Source organism: Microcebus murinus, chromosome 1 (assembly GCF_040939455.1).
Source record: "Microcebus murinus isolate Inina chromosome 1, M.murinus_Inina_mat1.0, whole genome shotgun sequence".
Taxonomy (NCBI): Eukaryota; Metazoa; Chordata; class Mammalia; order Primates; family Cheirogaleidae; genus Microcebus; species Microcebus murinus.
In genome coordinates this window covers 3,602,758-3,628,565 of record NC_134104.1, presented here as the reverse complement: position 1 = coordinate 3,628,565, position 25,808 = coordinate 3,602,758, and the positions used below count along the sequence as shown (strand labels likewise).

Genomic DNA, 25,808 nt, shown 5'->3' with positions numbered 1-25,808 from the left:
TTGTTTGTTCCTGGTGCAGTGTGTTCAAGAAACTTTAGGCAGAGGGTCCCAAGAAAGACTAGTTTAGGATACCGGCAAAGGAAAAAAACCCATCAGAAGAGCCAAGTGTGAGCCCAAGGTATGGAGAGTTGGCATTTATCAATCCAGAATGAATCTCTCTCCTTCTAATTCCTTATTTTCTAGTAAGCTTGGTGATGTTAATTTGAAATATCTACAGGTCAGCCCTTGACTTTACAGAGAAAGCTAATACATTTAATAATAACAAAAAGGAATATATCCCAGTGTTATAGAAGAGCCTCATTAGAATGAAAAGACAAACTACAATGTTGAAGTCTTGAAGTCATAAAACTAGCTTATCAGTCACTAAGCTGAAATATCAATGCAGGGTGCCTAAAGACTTTCTTTTTAATGTATTTACCCCCATCACCTTAAAAATTAATTTGAATAGTAAAGAAAAAGTAGATAAAAAACTACTAGTGTGAACAGTAACAAAAAAGGTGGCTAAGGAAAGATTGTTCCTATCAGATATTTGTGGTGACCAAATAACTGAAGCTTTAATACAACGTTAATTCTATTATATTAATACAAGCAACCTGGAACTGGGGAAAATTAAATCTTGCTCACACTCTAGGTGGCTATTCATATTACCCACATAGATGGATTTAAATGCTACTAATCATCACTATCAAAGTGCAAAACACACCACTGAGAGCGTGACTCAAAGCAAAATACAGTACAAATTTATTGACTCCGATCATTCTTAGTCGAGATTTAAGCAAAGTAAACAGACAATAGAATTGGATACAAATAAGCAATGGATTAACATTAGACAGAAATCCTATTTTACCATAAATTTTCAGTCCAAAAGAGCTTATTCCTAAATAAAATTGAACAATGACTGGCTTACTCTGCTAAGGCATACGATGACAAAATGTACACAATAATAAAACCACTCATTTTTCTTTTAACAATAAGCATATTCAATGAAACACGTGAAATAACCTTGGATTAATGTCAAAAGAAATGATCACCTTTTGAAAATTAGTATTAACCAAGTATAACTTCATGGAAAATCTGGACAGCACTAACAAATGACTAAAAAGCGCTGAATTCAATTATTTTAAAGATTTACAGTAAAATACTTTGGTTCCCAAAAGACTGTCTCTAAGAAGGAATTTTTAAAACACCTGACATAACTCATTTTTTCCCCCTCCAGAATCTAAACACTGATTTCGTTCTCTCTCCAGTCACATGGAAATTCCGTGAGCTGGAGCACACGCTGAGACTCACCGAAAGAGCATATTACACATTATGAAAACATCAAACTTCTTAAAGTGCTAAAGCCACAAAGAACCACAAAAGAGGAAAACCTGTTTTTAAAAACTTAAAGTTTAGTAGTCAGTGTTAAAGAATACTTATTAAAGGATGTCAGCATTATTTAAATCAATAATGCAGTTCACAATTATTGCAACATCAGTGAGACATCAGAAATCGACAAAGTTACTTGTAATATTCCAGTAAGAGATGAAATTTATACAGAAATCTGTTAGGAATGACACCTAATTATTTATTTTATTAAGAAAATTTACTTTCCTAAAGTTCCAGCCTGCTTCTAAGTTGTATAGCACGCGTGTGAGAACCCACATTGAGGGAGCAAAAGCCAAGTTTAGATCTGCTAATTCTCATCTCTCTCCCTCACCCTGCCTGGCCAGCCGGCCACAGATGCAGCCCCCATCCTCCATGAAAGGACATGTTTCATTCTCGTCTCATAGCGGCTACTCTCATTAGCACCAAAGGGGCTACATGCGGATTTAGATGCTCACTGATCAAGTGCTGGGGCATATTTTTACAAAGAGAAGGCTAGAAATAATCCATTTCAAACCAGAAAACCAAGAACATCAAATTTCCCCACAAATGCAAATAACATCACTGTTGAATTGTTAGTTGTATATTTTGGTATTTATAAATGCACACTAACTAGTTTTACAGGTGAATGTTTTGTTAATCTTGAAATAGTACTATTAAAAATGCACAATATTTGTTACCTCCATTGCTTACTTTGAGTGATAAAAACACATTTTATGTTACTCCCTCTTTCTCCCACATAAACGAAATGATTCAATAACAAGTTCTCAGATTAACAAAGAATATATTAAAACATTTTACATTCTTTCCACAACTGCATAAAAAAGCAGGCATCCTGAATACTTACAAGGAATAATGAGCTTTCTACATTTTCAAAAATTAATTACAATCAGAAAAGATATTTACAAGAATATCTTCACTCAATAAAGAGTTGTGACAATGAAAGACCAACTTGTTTTACACCAAATATTTGCCTGTCTAAGATAAACATTCTTTAAAAACTGCTTAACGAATAAAACAATGTCTTTCATTATTTTACTTCTTAACATTTAAAATAGTTACATGAGTGGAAGCATATTTTATTTTTTTAACCATCAAAATAAACTCTTTCAGCCTAATGCTTTTAAGTTACAGTATAAAAAGTAATAGAAAAACCAGAACTGCATTATAAATGTTTTTGGTTCAAAATTTTATTTGAAATCTTATTTTCCTTGCCTAGACAAAAATGTAAGCTAACGAGACAAAACACTGTAATTTTTTAAATCTAACAGCTATGCAGAGCCTATATTTAGATCAAAAATATTTTTTAATTAACAATATTATCTTAAAAAATCTTGAAAATGTAGCATAAAGATTCAAGTCGTGGGATATTGAATTTACAATGCTAAGATACTTTGTATTGTGGAATTATCACAGATACTCTAACGGCCATGTAGGTGATGATTAGTCAGGGAAACTGTCTTCTTTTGAAGAAGTGACAGCTTACCAAGATGTTCAGTGTAATGCCACACTATACAGGGAATGAGTCCAATGCACAACCATCCATCCTGATGTTTCACGTAAGGTCATATGCTTCAGTTTCATCTTTAAAATGCATAGATTTCTTCAAGAAAACATAAAGATGGCAAGAATCAGTAACTGTAACTTAATCTTATTTTCCTTTGTCCATCAAATCTAAGAACAAAAGAAGTAACTACTAAAATATTTTGGGATTTTTGTTTTCTCGAGTGAAAGAATAAAAGGCAAAATTTCATATATAATTTCTATAATGTACAAAGTCAATTACTATTTTATAAAAATGCTTGTGTTTTAAGAAAAAAGTAAGAATCTTTCCTACCACTGGTATGGAACGCTGGTAAGGAGATTGATGGGCACAGAATTCTTTTCTGCTAGAGCATAAATTTATCTTAATCACAGTTAACTTTTCTTTAATCTGAAAGAACAGCTTGTAAAAAATAAATTATAAACTTGGAGTCTTAATCTGTATTACTACCTTAGAAAAGATTATGTAGTTCTAATAACATTTCTTTTATATGTCTGACCAAGGAAAAATCTTCCCTTTGGAAACACTGCATTGAACTTTGGATAATACCTACTGAAAGGCTTTTAATTACAACTTACACATAATAGAAAAAAAGCCCAAAACCTATGGACCAAAATAAGTAGCTAAAACTAACTTTGGACTGTTGATAGTACTTTCATCCACATTTATGAAATATTAAGCAGTGGCTTAGAGCAGAAAGGCTTCACTAATGACGTTTTAACCACTATAAACTCCAACAAATTCTAACAGAAATTGTCACAAAAGACAGAGAGGCAGGAAAATGTGTATACTGTATATACTGTTCTTGAAAAGCATGTTGAAACTGCAGTGTGGTATTTCCTCCTCTGCTCTGAAAGTAAATGGCGATTTAGAATTTTAGACTGGCTGTGCTGACTCCAAGTGTTTGGGATCTATCTAAATATTAATATGTATCCTACCTTATTTGTTATACTAATGTTAAATTCAAAATTAGTGCCATGTTAGGTATTTAGTCACAACTACACTCAGATTTTCAATTTGTGACAGCATAAATCAGAGGACATCAAACGTGTACAATCTTTAAACGCTGGTCTGAACTGAACTGCGAGGCAGGCAGTGCACACAGAGCACTTCATCACCCACACCAGTACGCAAGCTCTAGTAAACTGACTTCAGGGGACTGCCATAAATCATGTTCTCATCTTCCAAGCCTTCCTTAGACTTTAACCATCATTCATTACATTAAGTGACTGAGAAAGAGAGCAGGTTTTTGTTTATAAAAATCTAAGTGTTACTATTGCTGATTTAAATTTCTCACAATTCTCATACAAAAAAAGTCCTACGTGACCACAAAATACCAAATATTCATCAAGTGTCAGGATAACTTATTAAAGTTGAGGTTTATCATTTTTTTATTGCTAAAGTATTCTAAGATCTAAATCAATACTGCAAACTACTCCACTTCTTCCTATTTTGGTCTTAAGAACATGGTTAAGATTTTACTAGAACTTAGGTGTCTGAAATAATCAAAAGAAGAAATACTTTGATAGTACCCCACTAATTACAAATCAGTAAAAAAACCGAAAACCTCAATTAAATGATTATGCTGACACCATGGAATGAGGAGAAACCATGCAAACCATGAAGATGAATCCAACCTCAATGCTAATGAGATCAAACTATCTTGTTCCTTGAAGGTCCAAGACCACAATATTTTAAAAAGTTTATTTCTAAAGTTGAGTAAGGACATCACTAGTATCAGTTTATCTCAAACTTAAATTCAAGCATAACAATTTTCAACATTTATTATTCTTTCTTAAAAAATATTTTGTTTCTTATGACACATTTCACAATTCAGGTTGAAATCTGGAGACTGCCCCCCATTTCATAATAGGCTAAAAGTGTTGGTCTTTCAATTGTGTGTTTGTTCATGGCTCCAAAGACTAAATGCAGTCTTGAATGTCCTGTGGCAAAGTTTACACATAAACTGTCTTTTAAATGTGATTGCTGAAAGGGGTGGGGCGTGGTAAAAAAGGGTGTCTGATTCTTGGGGGACGAACAGCTTCTCTGTGGCCGGAGCCGGGTTTTCAGACAAGCCTGTGGGGCTGTCGGGCTCCAGGGGCTGGATCTTGGGCAGCGGTGGCGGCGGGGGCAGGGGCGGCGGGGAGGGCGAGTTTGTGGGAACGGGGCACGCTTCGGATTCTTTATGTGCGGACTCCTCTGCAGTCTGAGACATGTGTGACTGGAAGTGACTCCAGAGCCGAAAGTTAGTGCGGAAAGCTTTGTTGCACACGTGACAGATGAACGGCTTCACGGAGCACAGAAGCTCCTGGTGCCGCTCCAGCTGCTTGTGCACCGTGAACACCTTCCCGCACTTCTCACAGGGCCACAGGCTGGCGTCTTTGCTCGGCCCTGCTTCTCTGGGGGCCGCGCTGGCCTCGGAGGCCTCTTCCTCAGCCTCCTCCACGGGCTCCTCTTTGACCTGGATTTTCAGTTGCTTAGAAAGACTAAGGTCCTCAGGGAGACAAGAGGAATCCTCCGAATCGAAGTTAACTTGCTCTGAAGAGTCACTGAACACATTGTCATCTTTTGTGGTGACAACATGGTTTACTTTATTTGGCTCGGGCTGGGCCTGGGGCCTTGAAGAGCCAGCCGCGTCGCCATTGTGGTCCAGAGCGGGCAGAGAGAGGTTTCCGGCCGGGGCCATGCTGTTCTGGTTGTGGACCTCGACCTGGTGCCGCCAGATGCTGAAGGAGGACTTGAAGGTGCGCATGCACTCCAGGCAGGTCAGCTTCTTATACTCACACTCGTGCTCGTGCTCCTGCTTCAGCTCGGGCGAGAAAAACCTGAGGCTGCAGTAAGGGCAGACGGCGGCGTTCCGGCATAGCCGCTCGTGGCTTCCTTGCTCTAGGAGAGAAGAGAGCTTAGCATTACAGAGGCGGCACTGGTAAACCTCCTTGTTTCCTACTGGACTTGCAAGAGGAGCATGCTCTTTTGGCTTAGCAACTTTATTTACTCCAAGGGGTTTTTCTCCTGGGTGCATTTTTATGTGCTGCTTAAATTGAGAAAGAAAGCGGTATGCTTTTCCACAGTAAGTACAAACGTACGCTCCTTTGGCTCGAGACCGCAAGTTCCTCTTGATGGCTTGCTGTGCCTGGGAACTACTCTGTCCCTGAAAGCCAGGCTTGCCGCGCCTTAACTTAATGATCAGGGCTTTCTTAATCTCTCTCTCTCTCACTATGTCAATCAGCTTTCTTTGGAATTTCTCATCCAAAACAGCATGGGCACTAGAGGCTGGTGATGGGTTCTTCACTATGCCGTGTTGGGTCTGACAATGTGTCCACACTTTGAAGTTGGTGTGAAACCTCTTGTGACAGATGTCACAAGCGTAGGGCTTTTCGGGGTTATGGTACATGTTAGCATGACGGTGAAGACCTGCAGTTGATCTAAAGATCTTAAGGCAATGTTTGCATTTAAATTTTTTGTTTGGTCTCGCCCCCTCCAACTCACCAAATTCGTCTTTATTCAAATCCGAATCTGGGAAATCTGCCTCGAGGACAGTGGGGCTGGAGCCTTCCTCAAAGTTGTCCTCTGACACAGGAGAGCCCTGCTCATTCACCTTTAACTTCTTAAAGGGCAATCTTCTGTCCGCTTGGAACCTCCTTTTTGCTGGGAGTCTGCTCATGTCTTTCTGGTCTTCTGTTTTGAGGGACAGGTCCCTTGTGACTGACGGTGACGAGGTTGCTGCTGCCGCGGCGTCTCCCACAGTGACGCGGATGATGTCTGAGGGGTCCGACAGCGGGCTGCTGGGCTCGGTCTTTATGCGCACCTCCGTCACAGGTGAGGCTCCCTCCCTGTCTGTCGACTGAGAAGCGCTAAAGGACCTGAGGCGACGCGGCTGTAGCACCTGAGGCCTGTCATCTAGGGCTGCTTTTTCACCACCGTCTTTTAAGGATGACTTTTGAGATAAAGCACACAACACGCTCCCTGGTGCATCATTTGACACCGAAGATGATCCCTGGGAAGATTTCAGCTCTATGGAGGGTGAATAGACAGGAACCTGGCTATCCATGGACAATGACCGTCTGAGCAGACTCTTAACAAGTGGGCCACTCCTGTCGATGCTTTGGTTTCCAGACCCAGACCCACTGGATGGGATCACTAAGCCTAACTTTGAATAGTACAACAAGTTTCTATCTTCACCTTGGCCACTGCCTTTGCTAGTTTCTTTTAACAGATAGGGAGTCTCTGACGAGCTACGGAGAGATAAAACAGGTGGCCGCGGTCTTTTCAAAGCTAGCTCTATAGCTTTTCCTTTTGGAAGCTGACCACTTACACCTGGTTTATCATCCATAGTTTCTCTGTCTTGCAGAGGTTTTGAAGGCAATACTGCATTTCTTTTCACCAAACTGCTTCTATTAGGATCATCCAAAGATCCAGAGTGCTCAAGAGACTTTGCATATCCCACAGAACTATCTTTTGGCCAGCTCTTTTCAGTTAATGACAAATTGTGAAGTGGCTCAATTGGTTTTGGAACATGTGGCTTAATGATATTGGCCTTGACTGCAATGCTAGGTGAGGGCCGGGAAGTATGGCTTGGATCGGGTTGATTTTGACTAACAGTTTTTCCTTGTGCTTCGTTTCTACTTTGACAAACAATGACACTTCTCTTTTGAGAACTGTTTTCATCATCTTCTACAAACACTTTTTTTCTATTAGGACACGTTGGAAAAGGGGCTTGAGGAGTCTTAGAAACAATGTTAGTAAGGAAGGAAATCCCAAGGCTATAGCCAAGTTCTTGCACAGCAGCAAGGCTGCTCTTCTCAACAAATAAAGAGGAAGAATAAATGTAGTTTAAAACGTTATCAAAAGCATCTGGCTCACAAAAGTCAAGCTGAAATACAGTTTGTGACTCATTTTCCTTATTTGTGAATAAACTCTGAAAGTATTCGCTGCTAGCAGCCAAGACATTTTTATGAGCTCGAAACTTCTGGTCTCCGACAATAAGCAGCACGTCGCAGAGCTGTCCTTTGAGGCGCTCCTCATTGAGGGCGCTCAGGAGGGAAATGGCATGTGCCGGGTTGATGTAATGCAGCAATCCCTCCATGGCGTGGCTTTATCTAAAAGACAAAATGTAAAATTATCATGAATAAAGTGGGGCAAAGTCCTTCCCGACAGGAAGGGCTTCTAAGGGCAGGGAACATCAGCTGTCTTTTGTTAGGTGCCAATACTATGTAGACCATAGGCTGACAAAAGCTTTTTGGATGACACACTTACTTAAGTAACAGGGAAAAATGTAAAATAAGCCTCAGGGTTTAATCATGTCATCATATTAACATTAAAGAATTTTAGGAATTAAAGACTATAACTAAAGCATTTGTACACTATCAAAAAGGATGCTAGAACTTGGCAGGTAGATAGGGCAAGCAATATTTGAAAATAAAGGCGTATTATTTAGGCACCTTATCCATTTGATGCTTTGTTTTATTATTAATTCAGAGAGTAAGTATGAATTATCAAACCCCTAAAGCCTGTAATTCTGAAAGAAAATAGTTTTATTATTGTATATACTTAAATGTAATGTGAATTGTTAACAATGGGTTGCAGAGTAGTGGTCTCATCGGAGCTTTAAAAATAGGAAGGAATTTGGAAAAAGAGAAAGTCATTTGCTAATGACTACTAATCCAAGTGTTTAATAAAGGTTAGAAGCATTAAAGACTAAAAGTTTATTTTCCTTCTTAGGCTAATTACTTTGCAATCTCTTGAATACTACTTTCTTACCAAATCACATTTTGAACATGAGCACAAAAAGAAACATTAGTCTGGCTCTAAATGTAATTAAGGGGTTTAAACTGAGACTTCACTGACATTCTCTTCAAATCTGAAGAGAAGAAGAGGCTCGGTGGCCGAGTGCATGCTCTGGCACCAGATATGTGGCGGAGCTGCCGGCTCCCCCCTGGCGAGCTGACTGTCCTTGAGCGTTTGTCAGCCCCCGTGTGGCAGGCGCCTCGTGTGGGATGGGAACAGCAACTATACCCTCTTGCAGGGTTGTTGCAAAAATTTCATGCAAAGAAATCTCAACAAATGTTATGTAATTAACTTTCAGAAATTGCAGGATTAATAGGTATTTCATTCAGTATCAAAGAAAAAGGGTCCAGATTATCCCACCATGTTCTCGATGAAGACAAAGCCAATTCACAGAGATGACACCTGATTCTCTGTATTTGACCTGTGACCCTTCACTTAGACTTTTGTTATTTAAACACCTCATCTCTTTCATTTGATTTTATAATGCTATCTTTTCTTTAAAATGTTGTCAGAACATTTATTTTTAACATCAAAATGGATCCAAAGTAACTAAGATTATTTGTGATAGTTTTATCTTTCTCTAGAGGGCAAGCTGTAGATAAACCAAACTTGGCCCCAGCACATTTGTAGGTTCTCTTCTGGCCTTTGCTGTCACCCCAGCCTCCAGGCTCTTCAGAAGAGCCACAAACTAGAGTGTCCTAGGCTGCCAACCTGGGAGTGACCAAAATAGTACAAAACTTTTTGAATATTATTCCAACTCCCTGTTAAGATGCTGATTCAATTTAACTGATTCAGAGGCATGAATTTGCTTCTGGGGATAGTGCCTTTAGCCTGTCCACAAACAGCTGCCTTGGTTGGACTGCACTGAGTTTCTGTTCATCCCTGCTACCATCTTTCATTCTGAATAGCAAATATCCCTTCCTCTATTTGTGATTATTTAATATAAATACTTTCCCTTCCTTAGTCTTCCCTGTTAGCCATTTTAATTTCTCCCTTAATCCTATTACACTTTATAATCATGCATCCATTTGTGTAAAGAAACCCTTACCATCTTTCACAGAGGCCAGCCGAAAAAGAACCTTACAATGCCCCATGTATCGACTTAACTATGTACTGAGCAGTTTCGCACTAAATTTTTGACAAAGCTAGTTCAGGTGCTGCCACAGGGAAAAGCAACAGATAGAGATTCAAAAGCACAGACAAGTCTTTGTCAAAAGAGGTTCTTAGACTCCATTTTGAGGTTTTAAGCTAGCAATTAAAAAATAAATAAAACAACTAGGACAGAAGAGAAAAATGTCAATGTATCAAATGTAGTAAGGCCCACTGAGAGCTTGAGAAACTTTTGTTCCGGTTATACATGCATATGTATAACCGGAACATGCATATGTATGTGACCATTCCGGTCACATACATGCATATCCACACACGCAGCACGTACTGGGCTGAGATGTAAAATGTATTCCTTCCCTTGGTCAGAGCCAAGACAGTCTGAGAGCCAGTGTTCCAGGCTAACCAACCACTCTGGGCCTCAGTTTTCCCCACCATAAAACTGGGATAATAATAGCAGCTACCACACAATGCTACTGTGAGAATTAAAAGAGATAGTAACAGCTACCATTTGTTCAGCACCTACCACACACTTAGACCGCACCAGGAACGTCTCCCGCCATTCACTCACTCAACAGAATGGCATCTGAGAGGACCTGAAGGAGGCAGGCGAGGGAGGAGCCCCGGGGGACCTGAGGGAAAGAATGTGACTGCAGACGGAAGAGCAGAGGAAACAGCAGGGCGGGAGCAGGGTGTGCTGCCGGCTCTGGATGATGAACCTGAGAGGCAATGAGGAGACAGACTGTCTAGGGCTGGGGGACCGCTGGAGCTACACTTGTTAATCTGTGTGAAATGGACAGCCACTGGAAGACTCTGAGCAAGGACTGACCAAGACCCGAATTATGTTTTCAAAGGATTGCTCTATGTTGTTGAGACCCGGCCACAGGCAGGGCCAGGGTGGAAGTGGGCAAGTGGCTCAGAGTCCACTACAATGGTCCAGGTGAGAGGGGACTATGGCTGGGTTCCAGGTGGCAAGCAGCAGGGGAGGTGAGGCAGAGAGAGCCACCAGGGTTCCTAATGGACTGGACAGAGAAGGTGAGGAGTTAAGGATTCTGCCTGAACAACTAGAGATGGAGTTTGATAGAAAAATCAGAAGTTGAGATTTCTTTAAAGAATTCGGTTTTGATACCTTCCATGTGAGCAGCAGCCTGTTCATTAATGTCCGTTATGAGCGTCCTTCCCTGCTTTACTCTCCTGTTTCCTTTCCTGTGCTTCCTGGGACCACTCCTCAAATCTGAATCCTTGTCTCAGGGTCTGCTTTTGGGGGAGGCCAAACTACAAGACCACTAGAACTTGCAGCCATAGGTAAAGGCCAAGGAACGTGTGAAGACTAAACCACGTGAGATGCTCTGCATGCGTGGACACAAAGAAAATGGTACTCCACATGCCACCTGTACCCTATGGCCAAAAGGCAACATTTTCCTCACTTTTCATTGTTTAGAAAAGTTTCTTTATGCTGTCTTCAAATTATCATGATCCCTATTTCTGCTCTAAAAAACTGCTTCTAATCTCTTGAACTACAGGCTTCTATCTTCCTTGAATGAGAATTAGGGAACAATAATAAAGTCACTCAGAGTTAAGCCGTGAGAGAAATATTCACTGTCCCTAAATATTTTGGGAGTTTCAAACTATTCATGACTGTAACCTCCACTCAGTCAGCAATAAGACTGCCTGCATGAACAGTAGTAAAGGATGTCCAAATTTCTGATACAGCCCTGCAGAATAACTTTACAGTATGTATTTTCCACTCTATTCACTCAAACACTAATTAGGTTCTTAATAATACTTAATATTTGAGTGCTTACTCTGCGCCAACATACACAAAAGTCAACACTTTTTTATTTATCAACACAATATTTACAGTAACCCTAGGAGATAGGTACTATTATCACCCCCATTTGACAGAGGAGAAAACTGAGGCACAGAGGGTTAAATACCTTGCTCTTAAGGTCAAACAGATAATAAGTACCAGAGCAGGATTCACATCAACTGGTTAAGCTTTTAACGCCTACACCATACTGCCTCTGGTTTCTTTTAATTCTCACATAATCTTCTGAGCTCGACACCGTCACCATCCCTGTTGTACAAATTAGGAAACTGAGGCACTGAGAGGTCAAGTAATTTGCCTCAGGTCACCCAGACAGCTGGGAGCCTGGTCCCAGAGCCTGAGCTCTTAATTACCAGATCACCTGCTTCTCACAGTTGGGCATCCATCTAGGATATGCTAGAACTCTACTAGACGTGAGGATATCAACCTAACTAGCATGGCCCTGCCTTACAGAGCTTAAAGTTTTGTGCATGAACAGGACGAGTCAATCTGTCAGCATGGTCCAGCATGCTAAGTAGCACAGGATGTCTGCAGAGGTGGAGATGCTGTACAGATGATGGCATCGGATCCAGGTGAGTCGGAGGCCAGCAAAGGCGTTTCATAGAGGAGTCAGGGAATGCATGGAAGAGACAGGCAGGAAGGGTGAAGGGAATGTCAAGGGACAAGAGGAACATGGGCAATATCACAGAGATAAGACAGAGTATGAGGTATGCAAGGGAATGGCAGGTGGTCTCATCTGGTTGGAGCAATGGGGACAAACACGGGAGGAGAAGGCCATGTGGGCTCTGGGGGCTGAAATAGGCCATTTGAGGATTATACACAGGAGAGTGACATCTTCCAATCTCTCTAGTACCCCAGGATCTAGAGACTCTCAATGCCTAAAGAGACAGGAAAGAGAGAGCTGGACAGTGTGGATGTCTCCCCTTTATGTTAAGGCCTTTGCTTCCACATTTTAATTATTAAACTTTAAAAATAATGGCCCCTTTCCTGGTCTAGCTGCAAATAGACAATTAACATTTTGTATTTTTATGTTTTACCAATAGGAGGTATATTTACTGAGCTTAACAATTAACAATATAAAATGCCTCATTAAGAATGTGGGCCAAAGGGGGAAAACCACAAGCTATGAAAGTGTTGAGCTAACCCAGCAGGACCCCTGTGGCTGGTGGGTGCGCAGACTGAACCCTCTACCCTTTGACCTCTCTGCTCGTCTGCACTCACACATGGCTGGCATGGCTGCTGGCAGTACTTTCTCCTCATGTGTTTTTTTGATCTAGATTCAACAAACTTGCTGCCACATTAAAGTCCAATTGTTCATGCATGTCTTCATGCTGAGTGATCAGGATCTCTGACTTACAGAGGGCAGCACAGTTTACGCATAAACACGCACCGCCACTGCCGGCCACGTCCCCTCCTTCCCCCTGCTCACTTCCACCTGACTCTCCAGTGCAGAAGTTCTGCCACTGCAGTCACAGTGGAGAAACCTCGGCACTCTTAAAAGAAAAGTGGGTGAAAGCCAGAAGAAAAAGCCCATTTATGAGCAGCACAAAAAGCTGAGGAAACCCCCAGGAAAACCAGACTCTCAAACAGGATTGACTTGCTTACCGCTTGGATCCTTGCACACAGTGTCTTCCCAAACTCTGCCTGAATTGTTTCTATTTCATGTTGTTTTCTGAAATTTCAAAACGAAAGAATCTTTATTGTTAACAATTCATGGAAGACATTATGGTGCCACAGAAGAGCTTTTCACTTCTGTCTACTCATCTCAAATCCTGGCTTTGCCACCTATTAGGTATGTAACCTTGATAAAGATCAGCCAACTTTTCTGAGTATTAGTTTCCTTACCTGTTAAACAGGCCTAACATTACCCACCACGTGGGATTTTTATGAGGGGCAAAAGATTCACTATGACTGAAAGTCTGGTATGTACAACACTTCCCATATGGCAAGTGCACATCTTCCTTCCTTCCTTTTCCTCTCACAAACGCTTGTGGGCACCTGCTATTCCCCACGGAGCATAAGAGGTACTAGAGATGGGGACAAGAGTAAGTTGGTGGCTTCCTGTTTCCCAGTACCTTATATTCCCATGGGAGGACAGACAACAGTTTGATGAAGGATACAGAGGGTGCTATGGGAATACTAATATCAGGAAGCCACTGACTGGCCAGGTGGTGGGAGGATGGATGAGCTAATAGTGGGGACACGAGGGAAGGCCTGGGATTTGTCACTCACTTGATGCTTATAATACAGGTTGAGTATCCCTAATCCAAAGAGTCTGAAATCTGAAATGCTCCAAAATCTAAAATATTTTGAGTGCCCACATGACACTCAAAGGGAATACTCATGGAAGCATTTCAGATTTTTGGATCAGGGATGGATATTGACTGAACTGGTAAGTACAACACAAATACTCCAAAATCCAAAACAACTTCATATGTGAAACCCTTCTGGTCCTGAGCATTTTGGATAAAGGATATTCAGCCTTAATAGTGAAGGTTCCATTCTTCACATTTCTACTACAGATACTTTTCAGAAATGCTCATCTGATCTTGTTGTGGCTTAAAAACTCCCAATGGCTTGCTATGGCCTCAAATTTCAATGTCCTGGAATGGTTACAAAGCCCTTCATAACTGGATTCCAGAAAATTATTTCATAGCATCACCTCAAATTCCTCAGGCAATAAATGCAAAGGGGATTGGGGGAACTCATATCTTAACATAAATTAATTCAATGCAAATACTTTCCTCTTTATTCAAACGTTAGATCAGTTGCAGGAAACAGGGAAGGGAGGCAATTTTGGAATACAGAGCATTCTGGTGACAGGAGCAGAAGAAAGCAAAGCACAACATGGCACTCAGAAGGGCATTAGGTGAGTGAGGGTTCAGGAAAGGATCAAAACAATCTCACCTACTTTCAAGTTTTAGAAACTGAAACTCAGGCTGGTATCACAGCTAAGGTATACATTATAAATTCAGCTGGCTCCAGGACTAGTCAAAGTCACACCAAAGTCACACACTCCAAACCATCACACCAGCTCTATAGGAAGATGTCTCCTTACGTCCAAAACATTAACCTAAAACTCAACTCTGGGAACACTGGTCCTTTGGAATGTTGGAGATTACTTTTATAGTCCTAACCATGATACTGGTAAAAAAAAGAGGGAATGCATGTACACAAGGCAAACACCTAGTTAAAAATCCAAACCATCTACATTTGGCTTTGGAATATAAACACACACACAAATGCACCCAGAGCGCATCCCCACACCCTCATCTCCATTTGATTTTACCATTGGATGATGACAGAAGCTGGCTCTGAGTTTCAGTCTTATCATCACTCACTTGGTGACAATGCAGATATCCAGAAATTATCTAAACCTCCTCAGATTTCAAAGCCAGACTAGCTTATCCGATCCCTCAAGAGGAGTCATGTTACTACCTTGTATTCCATCTCCTCACATTTTCAGTGTCTCTCTCTCGGGGAGAGGGAGAGAGAAGGAGAGGGGGAGAGAGAAGGAGAGGGGGAGAGAGAAGGAGAGGGGGAGAGAGAAGGAGAGGGGGAGAGAGAAGGAGAGGGGGAGAGAGAAGGAGAGGGGGAGAGAGAAGGAGAGGGGGAGAGAGAAGGAGAGGGGGAGAGAGAAGGAGAGGGAGAGAGAGAAGGAGAGGGAGAGAGAGAAGGAGAGGGAGAGAGAGAAGGAGAGGGAGAGAGAGGGAGAGAGAGAAGGAGAGGGAGAGAGAGAAGGAGAGGGAGAGAGAGGGAGAGGGAGGGAAGACAGGAAGGAAGGGAGGGAGGGAGGGAAGGAGGGGGGAGGAGGGAGGGAGAGGGAGAAAGGGAGAAAGGGAGAGAGGGAGAGAGGGAGAGGGAGAGAGAGAGAGAGAGAGAGAGAGAGAGAGAGAGAGAGAGAGAGAGTGTGAGTTAGAGAGTTAATTTAATTTTGGTTTACCCATGAGTTCTCTGCCATACCCAGCGGAATGACTGCACTCTAACATAGTTCAGGCTCTTAACTGGCACCTTAGTAGAGTAGTCTGTCATAGCCTCTGTTGTTCTGTTCTGGCCACTCAGCAGCGTTCCTCCTCCTGGTGACAGTTCTGTGACTTTGCTTTGGAAGATTCTACCTTTTCCCACCTAGTCTGCTGTGCTGCTCTCCCCCAGCTCTGACGCAGGCACACAACCAAAGCCAAGTCAATCAGAAACTTTGTCCCTGGAATATGGGGCTTGAGAATAACAACAAAGGCAGTAAATGAATGGAGTTGGTTTATCTCAGCAGAGGCCTGAAAGTGCAACCTGCCAGTGCCTGCTACACAGATGCCTGGAGTTAGCTTGGTTTTTGTCCTTCTGGCCCAATTTTTTTTTTTTTAGCTTCCCTTATAGTCCATAGACTATAGCGACCCTGTATCTTCACAATAAATTCCTTTTTCTATTCAAGCCAGTCAGTTTCTGTTCTTATTAAAGAAGCCCAATATACTTCCATGTGATATTCACTCTTCCTGTCATGCCTTCTGAAACCATCCTGCAAAATACTACCTCTGGACTGAGCTTCCTAAAACAAATATTTGGTCACTCATCCAACTTATGCATTATTACTATCATTGACTCAAGTTATTTATTAAACATCTATTACATACAAGGCATGGTTAGATTTATCTGAAATATGAGATGTTTCATATCTCCAAACAGACAAGGCCCCTACTTTCTAGTGAGGGAAATCAAGTGATAAACAAGGAAACAAACAAATAAAAAAGATAACTTCAGATTGTGCTAAGTGCTATGATGGAAATAAACAGTGTGCTATAGCTGGGTACAGTACTCAGAGAGGATGGTAGGAAAATGCCTTGATGAAACATTTTAGTTGAAACCTAAGACCTGAATGAAAAGAGCCAGCCTTGATCCTGTTTAAAAACAAAATAACAGGCCAGGTGCGGTGGCTCACACCTGTAATCCTAGCACTCTGGGAGGCCGAGGTGGGAGGATCGCTTAAGGTCAGGAGTTGGATGGAGGTCAGCCTGAGCAAGAGCAAGACCCCATCTCTACTAAAAATAGAAAGAAATTGGCCAACTAAAAAAATATATATAGAAAAAATTAGTCGGGCATGGTGGCGCATGCCTGTAGTCCCAGCTACTCGGGAGGTAGAAGAATTACTTGAGCCCAGGAGTGTGCGGTTGCTGTGAGCTAGGCTGACACCAGGGCACTCTATCTAGCCTGGGCAACAGAGTGAGACTGTCTCAAAACAAAAGAACAAACAAACAAAAAAACCCAAATGCAATGGTTCTTCATTAGGCTAAAATGCAAAACTTTGGAAGCATGAACTCCAAGGCTATATAAAAGCAAAATTTCTAAGAATGTTTTAAATCTTCTTTCTCTTAGTTATCCCCTTGTGATAACTCCCTGCTTCAGACGCTTTGCTTCTGAGACACAACCTGCACATCTTACTTCTTCCATTACCCAATCTGGAATGTCCTAGAGCTCATCTAACTCGGGAGATCCCCAGCACCCCACTCACATGAACATTAACCGCCTTTCAAAGCTTAGCTCAAGCTACAACTCCTCCAAAGAAACCTTCTGTTATGGGCTGAATTGTTTCTCCTCTCATCCCTCCCACATTTATATGTCAAAGTCCTAACCTCCAGCACCTCAGAATGTAATCTATTGCAGATAAGGTCCCCAAAGAGGTAATTAAGTTAAAATGAAGTCTTTAGGGTGGGCCCTAATCCAACATAACTGGCGTCCTTATAAGAGGAAGATTAAGACAAAGACATGCTCAGAGGAAGGACCATGTGAAGAAGACAAATAGACAGCCATCTACAAGCCAAGGAGAGGCCTCAGAATAACCAACCCTGCTGACACCTTGATCTTGGATTTCTAGCCTCTAGAACTGTGAGAAAAGAAATTTCTGTCATTTAATCCACCCAGTCTGTTGTGCTTAGCTATAGCAACCCAAGCAAACTAATATACCTTCCTTGACTACTTCAGATAATGAGCAAACACCTCCTTTCAATTCCTGTATTATACAAAGCTAACACCATTTATGTAGTGTTTACTCATTGCCTTATATTGTTAGTCATTTATGTCTCCCCAACAGGACTGTAAGTTATTTAAGGACTGATATCTATTCAATATCTTTTGGCATTCTTCACAATGCCCAACATGGCATCTTGCACAGCAATAAATATGTGTTGATTTCTCTGTACTCTGCACTCCAATTAAATGCAGGTGTGAAAATTATGCATTTTGTTTTTCTAAAGTAAAGCTGATTACATCACCACCCTGCTTTAGAATACTCTATTGATTTTTCCATTACTTCCTAAAGAAAATCCAAACTGTAGACTGGCACACAAAACTTCACACTCTGGTTACAATTTATCTCTCCACATTTATTGGACAGTCTTTACCACCTACCATACAAACCTGGACATCCAGTTTCTGCCACCTAAAATATCTTTCTTACTTCTCCTTTATTTGGCTAACTTCTATAGAAAGATCCAGTTGAAATGTCACAGCATCTATAAAGCTTTTGCAATATGCCTCTGGGCAGCAGCTCAGTCATCTAAGCTACCACACTATTTCATCTCTCTGTAATAAAGCCACAACTATTTCAACTGATCTGCTTTTATATCTCCCTCATGAGACTCCTGAAAGGAAGAGCTCTCCTTTTTATCAACGTGTTCCCTATGCCAAACACAAGGTTTGGCGGGCATCTACTGGGCAAAGAGAGAAATCATCCAACTTTAGGTTTAGGACCTGGACTTGCTCACCTTTATTTCTCCAGCACCTGTTACAAAGCCCAACATGTGGTGGTTTTCTTTGCTTTTGTTATATCTTGTGGCTTTAATCACTACTGGACGATGATGACTCCCAAATCTGTATCTCTGCTTAGATTTCTTGAGACTCCAGGCTGAGGTGCCGGCAGAACAGTTCCATCCATCACAGGGTATCCCACCTGGCCAGCACGGCACTTATGATCCACACCCTCTCGTCTCTACTCCCACGCATGCATGCCTGTCCTTACACATTCCCTAGTTTGATGTGCTGCCAGCCACTAGGTCTCCTAAACCAGAAACCTCTTATCTTTCCTTAATAGCCAATCAGTGACCTGTCAGGCCTAGCTCTAGAATCTGTTCTCCCCATACCCACTGGCTTTGGGGACAACCAAAACTGCCTTTTCAATGATCTCCTTCCCATCCAGAGACTTCCTTAATAATGTAACCCTTTTGTTATTTTAGTTTTTCCTTACCAATGTACACATCCAAAATTCCCTGCTATATAACACTGTCAGCTCCTCAGGGGCAGCAGGGGTTTTATCTTCTTCAACTTCATTTCTGCAGAATGAAGTACACTATACTTTCAACAGTGTTAGAAAGAAAGAATGAATTAAGAAGTTACTTTTCAGTAGACCAATGCCTCAAATTTCTACTTTATTTTTAACATCAATATTTAGGGGTGCTTAAACTTAAATGACTATTAGTCATTAGAGATGGATGATTTACTTCTTCAAGCACCAGAGGGAAAGGTTTAAAAAATAATTTTCAATGAGAACTCTTCCTAAAATGGATTAACCCACTTTGTCTTCTTAAACAAGGTATGAAGAACATAATGTAAGCTCCTTAATTGATGACTCAGGGTCACCAGCATGAACAGTCACCAGACTATGCCGCAATACACAGATGCCCTCAGATGCCAGGTGAACAGAGCTGTTGTTAGCTCTTGCGCCCCCCAAAAATCCCAGGCCGTGCCAAGTCTGATTAATCTGCCCCAACGCCGCCGGAATACCTGTCTAAAAACACCCCGCCTCCAAAGGTGCCGCTCGTGTGGCGCTCTCCCGAACCACCCCGCCCTCGTGGCGCCCGCGGGTCCGGTGCCAGCGCCCCGGGGCTGTCCCATGATTAAAGGGCAGATCGTTTGAGCAGGGACTACTGAGCGGGCTCCAGGAAAGCCACCGAAGGATCACGAGGGGCCGCGGCCGGCGTCTCTAAGGCGGCGCGACCGGCTGCGTCGCGACCGCTCCCCGTGCGACAGCTCGGCCGCGGGCGGGGGTCCTTCTCGAGTGGGGACACCGGCAGCGGCCGAGCAGAGCTCCCGGGCGGCGCGGGGCCCCGAGTCAGGGGCAAGGTCTTCCGGGGCTCCGCGAGGTCCCGACGCCACCGGAGGGCGGGCGGGGAGGCGGCCGGGGGCGGGGAGACCAGACGGGGCCGGGCCCGGGCGCCCACGATCCGGGCGCGGGGCCGAGGGCCGCGGAGGGGTGACCGGCCGCAGCAGGTGCGGGATCCGCACGGCCGCCCCCGGCTCCCGCGCCCTCCCGGCCCGAGCCGGCGGCCAGCGGCCGGCCCCACACCTGCCCGGGGCGGGGGCGCGCCTGCACCGCCGGCGCTCCAACCGCTGCGCGCGAGGGGCGCGCGCCCGGGCAGGCGCATCCGCTACCCCGGGGGCAGCCCGGCCGGGGCGAGGAGCGGAGTCAGTGAGGGAACGGAGCATGCGCAGTGGCGAGGGCGAGGCCGACTGCGGGCACGGGGCATGCGCAGTGTGAAGGCACAATCGGCTACGTGGGAGCCCGGGGCATGCTCGGTGAGAGCCAAGGCCCGGCGCAAGCGCAGTAGCGCCCGGAGCCCGCAACCGGCTGGTGGAGAGAAAAAAGAGGAGAGAAATCACCTCAGAGTTACGTCAGGAAAGGCCGCGATTTGCGGGGAGGCTGGGGTTTCCCACAGGGCCCCGCAGTTCTCCTAGAGCCAGGGGCGTGACAGTTACTCACCGGTCTTCAGCCCCGAGGCAGACGCTGGGCCCCTTTCCGCTCACACTCGGCTCGCGCACGCCGCAGCCGCCGCTGCCGCTGTGATTCCATCCATCTTGAATTTGACGTCATCCCACACCAGGGATGAGGTCATCGCAGGCAGCGCTCGTCACGTGCGCGGCGCTCCGATTGGCCGCCGGGCGCCGGGGCGGGGCGAGGGAGGCGCGCGGCGCGGGGGCCGGGGAGGGAGGGCGGGCTGCGGGGAGCGGCGCGGGGCGGCCGGCGCCTTGGGTCCCCGAGGGGCGCCCGCGGCGGCTCTGAGGGAGGCGGCCGCGAGGGAGGCGGCTGGGCGGCGGCTGCGCGTGCGGGCGCGTCGTTCCGCAGGGGGCGCTGCTGGTGGGCGCCGCGGCGGTCCGTCCCTGAGCCCCGGCCCCGCGGCGGCGGGTCGGCGGGTCGCGGCGGGCGGGCGTGGCGCGCCGTAGACCCCGCGGGGCCGGCGTGGACGTCCGCGGGATGCGCGGCGGCGGGAGTCCCACTTCCTGCCTCCGACGCGACCTGCCCGCGGGGACCGGCCGGCGCGCAGACACCGCGCGGCTTGCGGCGCGCCCGGGGGACCTGACTGCTTCCGCGGCGCCGGCGCTCAGCCGCGTCCCGGGCTTTGCCGGGCTCCCTGCACGGGGTTCGCCTCCGGCGTCAGGAGAACAGTGAGAAAACTCGCCTCGCTTTCCGTCAGCCCCAGACAATTAGGTGACGGGAACGCCACACCGTGAATCCCGTCTCTAAACACAGGCCCTCTGGTTTAGACGAGCTAAACAGCGTCTTGAGGTGTTCTCCAGAGCCCAGAACAACCGGTCGGAGAGGACATTGCCTTCGAAAGTGACAGTTCTAGAACAGACATTTAAAAACTACTGAATTTTAAGTCTGCATTGATGATTTTCAAGTGTTAATTGTTAATTTTCAATTTGAATTTGGAAATTGAAATTGAATTTTCAAATTGGATATGTGCACATGACCCCAAGATAAAATAATTTATGAAATGTTTGGAGACTATGTGGAAGAAATAATCTTGCATTGGATTAATAATTAAAAACTCGTTCCCAAATTGACAGTCCAGTGTCAGTTGTTTTAGTTTAAGAGGACTCAGGCTTAAAGAATCTTGCACCGAAAAATTTTCTCCTACAGCTATTTGAAAACTTTAAAGAATGTCTTTATGTTTTGAACTGCATGGTGCTAAAGCCCAAAGTGGCTTTGTACTTAAAAGAAGGTGGAAGGCAACAGTGATCTTAAGTCTGTCCAAGGGCCTTGAGTTTTAGGGTGCCCTGTGATTAGCCTGGGTGAGCGTGTGCTGCTCCCCCTATTTTATAGCCCGGAAAACCAATGGGAGCTGCCTAGCAAGATTGCTTTTGATAGAAGCCAGGTTTCCTGGCTCTCGCTTGACTATCCCCTGTGCGGAAAGCAGTCTTCCTTCACCGCATGTCCCTTTCTAGCTACCTGCTTGCCTGGGTTTTTTCCAGGATTCCTCAGAATACACATTGGTGTCTCCACTTTGAGCCATGTTATCAGGTTTTGTCCTCACCATTTCACTGAAGCTGACCCAGTTGCCAGATCCAGCAGAAACCTTTCAGTCTTACAGGTGACCTCTGATTTGTGACACTGCCAGTTTCTCCAGCACCGACTGCTTCGGTTCCGCCTCATTCCCTGATCCTCCACCTCTTACCTGACTGCTCCCTCTTGGCTTCCCGTGTTGGCTCCTCTGCCCCTGCACGTGCTCACACTGTGTTTCCTGAGGGCTCTGACCTTGGCTCTCTCGTCACACTCCCCCTGTGCCGTCTCAGCCATCCCCGGGACTTTTGCCCAGTTGCCTGAGCCAGGAACTTGGGCACCATCCTACGCTCCTATGCATCTGGCCTGTTCCCAAGTCCTGTTTGTCCTGTCTCCTGAGTGTTTCTCTGATAATGTAGCCCCTTCTTCCTGTCTTGAGCAGCTTCCTAACTGCTCCAGCAGCCTCCAGCTTTTTTCTGTTGTAATCCATGCTCACGTTGCAGCCAAAGTGATCTTTTTAAAAAAGCAAAAGGTATCACGCCACTCCCCTGCTTAAGTTTTTAATGACTCTTCGTTCCTCTTAGAATAAAGTTCATCCTCCAGCCTAGAAGAGCCTGGTGACTCGGCCCACCTCTCCCCAGGTCTCCCTCCACCCACGCAGACACGCACACCCGCTTTAAACAAGTCTGGCTCTGCCTCTTGCCTCTGGGCTTCAAGTGTGTTGCCCTTTACCTGAGCTATCACTCCCCCTCTCCCCGTTTTAACTTGGTAATTTCGCCTTGTTAACTGGTGTTACTTCCCCTGGATTTTATCACCTCCCCACCCCCACCCCTGACTGGCACCTCTCAGCCTCATTCTGGGCTTGGTGCTTCGCCTCTGTGTTCCCATGGCACCTCTTGTGTGTTTTGTTGGTACCACCGTGTAGGTGCTGTTGGGTTTGCCCCTACCCCCTCACACGCTTAGCATGTTTACTGAGTGTTATCTACACACTGAAGCATCCCCAGACAGGATCTCTAGCACCGTGTACACAAATATTTATACATCATTTAACGAGCCGCCTTCTTGTTGGACATCATCCTGCAGATAACAGCTATGCACTCAGCAAGCTCACAGCAGAACTTCCTATTGGCTTTCTGTCTTCCCTTAAAGTTATGCTTCCTTCCTTGTCCCTGTCCTACGTGATTAAAAGGCCATCTGCCTTGTTAGCCAGGCCAGGAACTTGATGGTTATTTCCCTGTCAATTTCTGCATTCATCCTTCACTAAGTCCTATCAGTCTACCTCTTAAAAGCCCTTTAAATCTGTCTTCGCCAGCCCGACTTCTGCTGTTCCTGGCTCCAGCATCTCTGTCCAACCTGTGGCTTCTCAGCCAAATTCCTGCTTCAGTTTTGCTTCCTTCTCTTCCCAGTCCAGTCTGTTTTCAGCCAAATTCATCTTTCTGAATGCAGATCAGATCAATTTGCTCTGCTGCCAAATCCCCTCCCTGCATGGGAACCCCAGTTATCTGCAGCCTCAGTGCTGGGCAGGCCTAGAGTGCTGTCCAGTGACTTTGCTCTCTGCCTGACTCCTGCCGTGCCACCCGTCCTCCCTCCCCCGGCCGTCAGCACCTGGGATGCCCTTTTCCTATTCAGTCTGATTTATCTTTCCAGTGTCAGTGCAAGGCTGCCTCCCTGTGCACCTCAGCCACTCCACTGTAAGGTCTATTCTGTCTATTCCTGGCGGCTTGAAATCCAGGCTCTCCAGTAGTAGGTGTGCTCCTTTGTACAGAAACCATGCCCGATAGTCTGTGTATTCCCAGAGCTTGGGGCCTGTTGGGGCTGTGTCCTGGGCCGTCTGCTCCCGAAGGCTCAGAAACTGGTACGATGGCATCCAGTGCTGTGGTATTAGTGATACCATAGCTTTGCATTTCTTGTACCAAACACTGCCCTTTCATCAGTTGAGCGAGAGAAGTCTGCATGGAGTTTAAAACATAAGCCTCTGCATGTTTGGAAGTGGGAGGTTTTAATCAGCTGTGATTTCTCTTAACCATCACTTCATTTTGAACGTGTGTCTGGATGTCCAAATTCACCCAACCTGTGGGTTGGGTGGTTGTCTCTTTAAAAAAATTAGTGTTAGTTTCCCGTGGCTGCTGTAAGAAATTGCCACACACAAACTCGGTGGCTTAAAACGACAGAAATTTATTCTTTCACCGTTCTGGAAGCCAGAAGTCTAAAGTTGGTATCACTGGGCTAAAATCAAGATGTCAGAATCCATCCCTGCCCCTTGCAGCTCGGTGGCTGCTGCATCACTCATCTCTGCCTCTCTTCTGTCAAGTCTCCCTCTCCTCTACAAGGGCACTGGGGAAGGCATGGAGGGCCCACCTGTTTAAGCCAAGCTACTCTCTCCATCTGAGGATCTTTAAACCATTTGCAGAGACCCGTTTCCATACGAGGCCAGGAATCAGGACCTGACATCTTGAAGGGTCACCGTTTGGCCTACCGCAGATAAGGACAGCATTCCTGTTTGCATGGAGCAACAAAGGTGGCTTTGAAAGGTACGAGACCCAGAAAAAAGAGGAAAGAGAAGGGAATGAGAAGAGGGGAAAGTGAAGAAGGGGGAAATGTGAGATTGGCGTGTAAATGGTTAAGGCCACTTGAGTGTTTAGTTAGGCTCAGGACTGGAGTGCCACGGGTCACAGTGCTGTCTTCAGCATGATCGAAGTTGGGTCGGGTTAAGCGTTGATCCCACTGGGTTCCCGTAATTGAGAAGCCCTGTCTTTGAACATGATCATAAAAGAAAAGGGGTACTAAGCTTAAAGGCCACCCCCAACCAGAAGTCTCAATTGTTGTGCTTTTCTCTGAAGAGCCTAAGTGCCTCTTCCTCTCTCTTCTCACCACCCCTCCCTTGCTCTTTTCACCTTAAAGACCAGGTGCCTGCAGGGCCCTCCAGTTCAGCAAAGGATACAGCTCCACACCGGTTTCTAGCAGTTCTTTTGCCTTAAGCAGGATTGGGAGAGGACTGTGCGTATGTGCGTGCCTGTGTATGTGTGTGTGTATGTGTGTGTGTGTGTGTGTGTTTGTGTGTATGTGTACAACAACAGTAATTCAGGCTATTTGATTATAAACTTTGTGTGCAATAAGAAGATGGGTTAGGTGGACTTTCTTATGTATTATTTCATAAGTTGCCTTCATGAAAGGAGGTGTGGAATACAATTGCTTTAAAATATGCACCACGGGGTTTCTTTAGGGAAGAAAGATGGATTGTGCATCCCCAAGGCTTTGGGCTGGATGAAGGATAGCGGCTCCATTTAACAAGTGTCTGCTGTGTGTCCTCAGCTGTGATCTCATCCGCCCCGCCACCCTGCTCCTTAGGAATAAAGATGACCATTTTACACGCCAGGAAGTGAGGCTTGTAAAGGCCGAGACATGGAGGAATGGGAGTTGGAGCCGCCTGACAGCAGCGTCTAAGACCTTTCAAATAAATGCAGCTGCTCTGGGAACATTTCAGATGTGCGTGGTAGAATCTGTTAACGGGTCAGCCCTTTATCTTATGTTTTCCTAAATGGGAAGGGGTGAATCCAAAGCACAGCGCTTTGGCTAGATCATCTGGGAAGGGAGAAAGGTGTGTGCACCTGGCAACTAGCCGGAAGGAAGCAGAAAGCAGAGGGATTCGTGCTCCAGGACCTGTCTGATCAGAGAATTAGCTGATGAGCTGTCTGTTGTGTGCAGAGAGAGGTATGCAGGAGGTGGAGCAGGTCCATCTCTTTCCCATCCCTTTCCTGTTCTCCTGTCTTCGTCATTGCCATTCACGTAGACGGGAACATGGACACAAGTGGTGAATGCTGTGAGTTCTGCCTCCCCCAGGCACCCAGTCACCCAGACACCGGTGGCCTGAGGCTGGAGATGGAGGTGTCAGGCCTTTGTCCTTGCAGTGCACA

The 25,808-nt window shown here is 45.0% G+C and overlaps 1 protein-coding gene and 1 long non-coding RNA gene across 10 annotated transcripts; one reads left to right on the top strand and one right to left on the bottom strand.

Annotated features, from left to right (window-relative positions):
- Nucleotides 1-718: 718 nt before the first annotated feature.
- On the bottom strand, nt 719-20,490 carry ZBTB21 (zinc finger and BTB domain containing 21). 9 transcript variants are annotated; one of them, XM_012749840.3, is made up of 4 exons: nt 19,398-20,331; nt 18,383-18,963; nt 13,236-13,302; nt 719-8,007 (listed from the first exon to the last, which is right to left on the bottom strand). In XM_012749840.3, exon 4 carries the CDS (start codon nt 7,992-7,994, stop codon nt 4,800-4,802), a length of 3,195 nt encoding a protein of 1,064 aa, XP_012605294.2. In that variant the 5' UTR covers nt 7,995-8,007; nt 13,236-13,302; nt 18,383-18,963; nt 19,398-20,331; the 3' UTR covers nt 719-4,799. The 9 variants fall into 9 exon arrangements, with proteins under 9 accessions (XP_012605294.2, XP_075856124.1, XP_012605296.2 ...); XM_076000009.1 differs by having other exon boundaries at nt 18,862-18,963; XM_012749842.3 differs by having other exon boundaries at nt 18,383-18,946.
- LOC105863087 (uncharacterized) lies at nt 20,199-25,363 on the top strand. The gene is made up of 3 exons (XR_012918142.1): nt 20,199-20,279; nt 24,305-24,425; nt 25,207-25,363. It is a non-coding gene; the product is annotated as an uncharacterized LOC105863087 (long non-coding RNA).
- The last annotated feature ends 445 nt before the right edge of the window (nt 25,364-25,808 follow it).

Excerpts from the sequence above, each read along its gene's own strand:
- ZBTB21 (XM_012749843.3), bottom strand. The coding sequence starts at position 7,994 with ATGGAGGGATTGCTGCATTACATCAACCCGGCACATGCCATTTCCCTC.